Source organism: Propithecus coquereli, unplaced genomic scaffold (genome assembly GCF_000956105.1).
Source record: "Propithecus coquereli isolate 6110/MARCELLA unplaced genomic scaffold, Pcoq_1.0 Scaffold1045, whole genome shotgun sequence".
Taxonomy (NCBI): Eukaryota; Metazoa; Chordata; class Mammalia; order Primates; family Indriidae; genus Propithecus; species Propithecus coquereli.
Genome location: NW_012134359.1, coordinates 27,600 through 33,162, shown reverse-complemented (window position 1 = coordinate 33,162; position 5,563 = coordinate 27,600). Strand labels below are relative to the sequence as shown.

The 5,563-nt window shown below is 47.8% G+C and overlaps 1 protein-coding gene and 1 pseudogene across 1 annotated transcript in view; one reads left to right on the top strand and one right to left on the bottom strand.

Moving 5' to 3' along the window:
• Positions 1 to 678, top strand: part of LOC105811585 (dnaJ homolog subfamily B member 3-like) — a 1,624-nt gene extending 946 nt beyond the window's left edge. The window contains exon 2 of the mRNA XM_012645836.1: positions 7 to 678. Coding sequence (XP_012501290.1) covers positions 7 to 678 — 672 coding nt within the window. The remainder of the gene's footprint in view (positions 1 to 6) is intronic.
• A 954-nt stretch (positions 679 to 1,632) lies between these two features.
• LOC105811574 lies at positions 1,633 to 3,153 on the bottom strand (annotated as a pseudogene).
• Positions 3,154 to 5,563: the final 2,410 nt, after the last annotated feature.

Below are 5,563 nucleotides of genomic sequence, written 5' to 3'. Positions count from 1 at the left end.
TCCGAGGCCATCAAGAAGGCGTACCGCAAGCTGGCGCTCAAGTGGCACCCCGACAAAAATCCTGAGAACAAGGAGGAAGCGGAGCAGAGATTCAAACAGATGGCCCAGGCCTATGAGGTGTTGTCGGACTCCAAGAAACGCGACGTCTACGACCGCTGTGGTAAGGCCGGCGTGGATGGTGGCGGCGCCGCCGGCGGGCCCTTCGAGGACCCCTTCGAGTACATCTTCACCTTCCGCGACCCGGCCGAGGTCTTCAGGGAGTTCTTTGGTGGCCGGGACCCATTTTCGTTTGACTTCTTCGGAGACCCGCTTGAGAACATTTTTGGGGGTCGGAGGAGCTCCCGGGGAAGCAGAAGCAGAGGGTCAGCATCCCTTTTCTCCACCTTCAATGAATTTCCAGGCTTTGGAGGTGGTTTTTCTTCTTTGGATACAGGATTTACTTCCTTTAGCTCCCTGGGAAATGGGGGCCTTTCTTCCTTCTCCGTGTCTGCTGGTGGTGGTGGGACAGGCAGCTTCAGGTCCGTGTCGACATCCACAGAAATAGTGAATGGCAAAAAAATCACCACCAAGAGAATTGTTGAGAATGGCCAAGAAAGAGTGGAAGTGGAAGAAGACGGAGAGTTAAAGTCCCTGATGATAAATGGCAACAAGCAGTTGCTACGCATTGACACCGAGTAAAGCCAGTCCATGTTTGACTTAAAGCACATTTTAGGGAATAACAGGACTTTTTTGTTTTCTTTTTAAGATTGCAAGTGAACTCTACTTTGAGAACAACTGTACCCAAGAGTTTATAAACACTTAATGCCAACGCCTGTTTGTTGTTATTCTTGGGACTACGAAAATAGGACCTCTGTCTTTAAAACTGTTGTAAATATCTGTATGCACTTTGCTATTTATTAAACTTAATCCCAAGGCAGATGGTGATTATTTCGTGGTGCTAGGACAAAATGTCACCACAGCACCTTGAATCTTGCCTTTTTCCTTTTTGTTTGAAATATAAGCCAGGTAATTTGCTCTGAAACATTTTACTTCAATTTTTTCGTATGTAGTGGTCAAAGATACGAATATATTATTAATACTTATGTTTTAAAATAAAGATGGCTTTTAATAGCACATACATGCTGGTGATGGGATAGGGTAGGTTTGGTGATGTGGTCAGCCCCTCCTAAGAAACCTTGCCCTTTTTAGGCTCTTGCCTCTTCATCACTGTCCCACCTACACTGGGTTATCTCCTCTCTACCCCTTCCACCATCTCTCAGTTTAAGTGTACCAAGTAGAAGACCCATTTGACATGCAGTCTTCGTGATGCCTTCCCAACTCTGATATGTCCCCTACACTATACACCAGACACCAACTCCTGGTCAGAAAACCTCTGTTCAGTACAGCTTCTTCTCTGAAAAGTTGGTTGTTTCTTTCTCTGATCACAGAGACCCCATTTCATTGCCTGACTTCCACTTCACTTCCTGAAACTTCTACTTCCTTTGAGTGCTTAGGTATCCTGTGATCACTTCTCTATTCCTTCCAAAACAGGACCACTAGAAATTATCATGTTGACAATTGCAATTTGCTAGTTCCTTTATCCCTCTACTAAAAATCTACAAGCAAAAATCCCCTGATGGAATCGTTCACAACTCAATTTATCTGCTCCTGCACAGCTGAAGGAAATCAAACAACCGTGAAGACAGTGCCTTCCATCTTCATGGACAGTGTCAGCTGAGTCACACCGGTGTTTATCAGTCCTATTGCAGACCCTCAGCCCTGCCTCTCCTTCCTGTCAGAGACCATTGCAAACCTTAACTACACTACCTAGACCACTTAACAATTTATCTCACTGAAGACTATTAGGACAAGAAGTAGAAATCTTTGTAGAACGAGTAGATAAGTAAGCACTTGTAACTTAAATATATATAATATATGCAGGCTGGGTGTGGTGACTCATGCCTGTCATGCCAGCACTTTGGGAGGCCAAGGCAGGAGAATCACTTGAAGCCGGGAGTTCAAGACCAGCCTGGGAAACATAGCAAGATCCCATTTCTACAAAGAAAATTTTTTTAATTAGCCAGGAGTGGTGGCATGCTTGTAGTCCCAGCTTCTCAGGAGTTTTAAGCAGAGGATCCCTTGAGCCCAGGAGTTCCAGGTTGCAGTGAGCTATGATCATGTCACTGCACTCCAGCCTGGGTGACAGAGCAAGACCCTGTCTCTAAAAAACTGTTTAAATACATAAATAAATAAATAAATCAAAATGTGCTCTGCCTGGAACCTTGGTTGGATAAAGATACCGATACAGACCTGAGAGAGTGGCTTCCTGTTGACACAGTTGATGCCCCCAATGAAGACCATGTTGGGCATGATGGGCCTGGGGTAGTCCAGCACAAAGTCATTTCTGAACAGCCACACGGACGCATGGCTAAGAATATCCACCAATGATACCTCTCTCTGAAGGACCTCGGAGGCCAGGCTTGCATAAGGAAAATAAGAAACATGGCAAATGTAGAACAAGGCCAGAGGGTAGAGCATGTTCTTGACCCTTTCCACGAATGTCATGTGGTCTGAATTCCTTGTTAGTGACCTAGGAATATATGAGGAAGGGTTCGGACACTGTGTGCCCTCAAAGTCTAAGTGACATGGAATGAAACGCAAAAAAACCACAGTGGGAATGGACAGGTACTTAGCCAGCACTGCCCCACAGGGGTAAACGGGGTCTGTTAAAACCACATCAAAGGAACTGGCATTCAGGTGCCCGAGCAGGGTCTTGTTATGCATTAGGTCTGCACAAGACTTAGAAAGAAACACAGATGACCTTTCCAAAATTGCCATAGTTTTAAAAAACGTCTTCAGAAAATGTTGTGTTTCAAATGCAATTTGAATGTGTTCCTTAAGGAGGTTGTCAAAATCGTACTTGCTGTATGGAAAACCATACATTTTCACGGTGAAAAAGTCCTCTTCTTTGATGCGCATATTCACCTCTGGTGCGAGGACCACAGCTTGGTGGCCTCGGGCATGGAACTCCCTCACCACCTCTCGCATGCTGAGCCAGTGGCTGCCATCCATGGGTACCACCAGCACCTTCTCACCCTCAGTGCAGGGACCACCATTCAGGAAGAGCAGCAGCCCCAGAAGCCCCATTGGAAGAACCTGGAGTCCGGTGGCCATCTCGGCAGAAGCCAACAGCAACTAACTTTCCACCGCAGGCTGTGCCTCTTATATTCATTTATTTCACTCTTGTTAGTTTATCATTGATCCACTTAGGAAAATGGCATGTAATTGAAAGACAGAGTGTACTCCTTAAGTTAATCATTACAAAATAAATCTATCCCTATCTGGCCCCCGGGAGAGATCTAATCACTCCTATCTTGGAAAAATTAATCTGACCCTGCTGCTCTCTTTGAGGAACACTTGATTTCACTCTCATGTTTTTCATCCAACGTCCAAAACATGTGGACACACATTTCATCTGATTGTCTCCTACTTCTCTATTAACCACATTCTACCAGGCTGTGACTATGCTCTGAAGAGTTGCCAATGTCCTGGTCCCCAACCATAACCTCTCTACTAGATGTGATCCCATCTTAGAACTCCTTCCTCCCCTGCAGGAGTAACACAGAGCACATCCAGAGAAGCATATAACATTGCTAAGCCAGCTCTCTCTAAATGAGTAGGGAGATGCTGGCTCTCTGGTTTTGTTCATTTTCCAAAGCAGGATATCACTTGTAATGATCAGGGAGGATTCTATTTGAAGTGGCTCTCAAACAAGCGAATAACTGGACGGACACTGACCTCAACATGGGATGATGTGATTCTGTTGAAGGGTTTGTTGAGAATTCTACGTCTACTCCATGGAATATGAAATGCTATTATCTAAGGCACACATGGGCAAGACAACCCTAAGCAATGACACACAGTGAGTTTGGAACACATCCTGCTCCCCACGAGACAAGAGGGAGCTGTAGCCCGGCCCGAGATCTGGCCTTGTCTGAATTTTTCTTCTCCTTAATGCCGAAGCTCCAGCCTTCGGCTACTCTGTTTAGGGACTCGGGCGCACATTGAAGCTTATATTCAGGCCTTTCTCCAAGGTCATTTCCAGTGCCAAGTCCTGATAGGGACAGATTCCTCCAGAACAGGAGGGCTATATAACTCGTGGGGCCCTTTGTTCAAATTTCAAGATGGAGAAAGCAACTGAGGGCCCCTTTGAGGATGGAAGCCTGTGTGGTCAGAGGGGTCGCATGCCTGTGGGGCTGGCCTGGCTCCAGAAAGTCACTCCCACATGTGGTTGGCAAGATTACTGAGGCCTCTCTTGTCCTGTCGCCCCAGGAGAAGGCAGGCTCCCTGTGCTGTCCGGCTTTCTAGCTCACCGCATCTGTGTCTTCACGCCTGGCCGGTCCACCCTGGCTGGCCAGGCTGAGGCTTTCCTATGGGAGGAATTCCCCCCTTTAGAGACCAACACCGAGAACACGTGCCACCGCTGGGCAGATGTGCGCATGCCCAGACGCTCGCTGAGGAACCCAGCTGCCACTGTGCAGGGAGCGTTTGGGTTTAACCTTTCCTTGCAGGCTAGAAGTCCAGAGTCCTGGTTTTCTTACTTCCTCTCCAACAGCAATTTCTCTGCCCTCTTTTATCTGGTTCCTCTCTCTGTCTCAGCCACATAACTGTATGTTTTTCCCAAGGCTCAGTTTCCATCCTTCTACCCCCAGGTCATATGATATCATTGCCATCGCCCGTTTACTTCCCACCAGAGCCAGGCAAGAGGACGAGTCCTAGGGGCCTGGGCTGCCCAGGCCCTATACGAAGAGGTAAAAGCATGAGAGAGTAAGCGGACGGGTGCCTGGGAATGCAGAACTTTGAGTTTATTGTTGCTGCTGCAGCTGCTACGGTTGTCAGCAAGGGCAGCTAGCGCTTAAGTTTCCAGCGGAAGCAGCAAGTTTCCAGAGTGGGGCCTCCTGCCCAGAACTCAGCAGCCTCCCCGCTTGCCCAGCTGCGGCCACGGTGGGTGCCTGTGGGGTAGCAGCCGGGGCAGCGTGCCCAGCTGTCCTCCCTGGGAGCATCCGCCAGCCACACGCGGCTGTCACCTGCTGAGTAAGAAGCCACGTGGAACCTGATGACTGGGCCTGGCCGCAGTGCTCGCTCTGGGCCGATGAGACACATCGATCTAGGCTAGACTAGGGGAAGAGGTATACGACAAAGGATTAACATTGTGACAGTCTCGATGTCTTGATTTGGTCCCAAATAAGCTACAGATTTGACGCAAGGCCAAACAAAATCTCACTGGGTTTTTAACATGACAAAAAAAAAAAAATCTTAAAGTTCACTTAGAAGCCTTTCCGGCTTCTGATGATAGAGGTTTCGCTCCTATCAGACCAATGCTCTCACAATAATGATTATAAACTCTTGCAAAAAAAAAAAAATTTAAAGCCACCTGAAGGCACCGAAGAGCAGCCGAAACAGGACGAACTGGAGGGGAGTAGGAGGCGCAGCGGCCGGCGAGTTTCCTGTGTTTATGGGCTTTTGCACGGGAGCAAGGCACAGCTGGTGCTATGCCAAGCCCCCACCACTCTTTCTTGGCTTC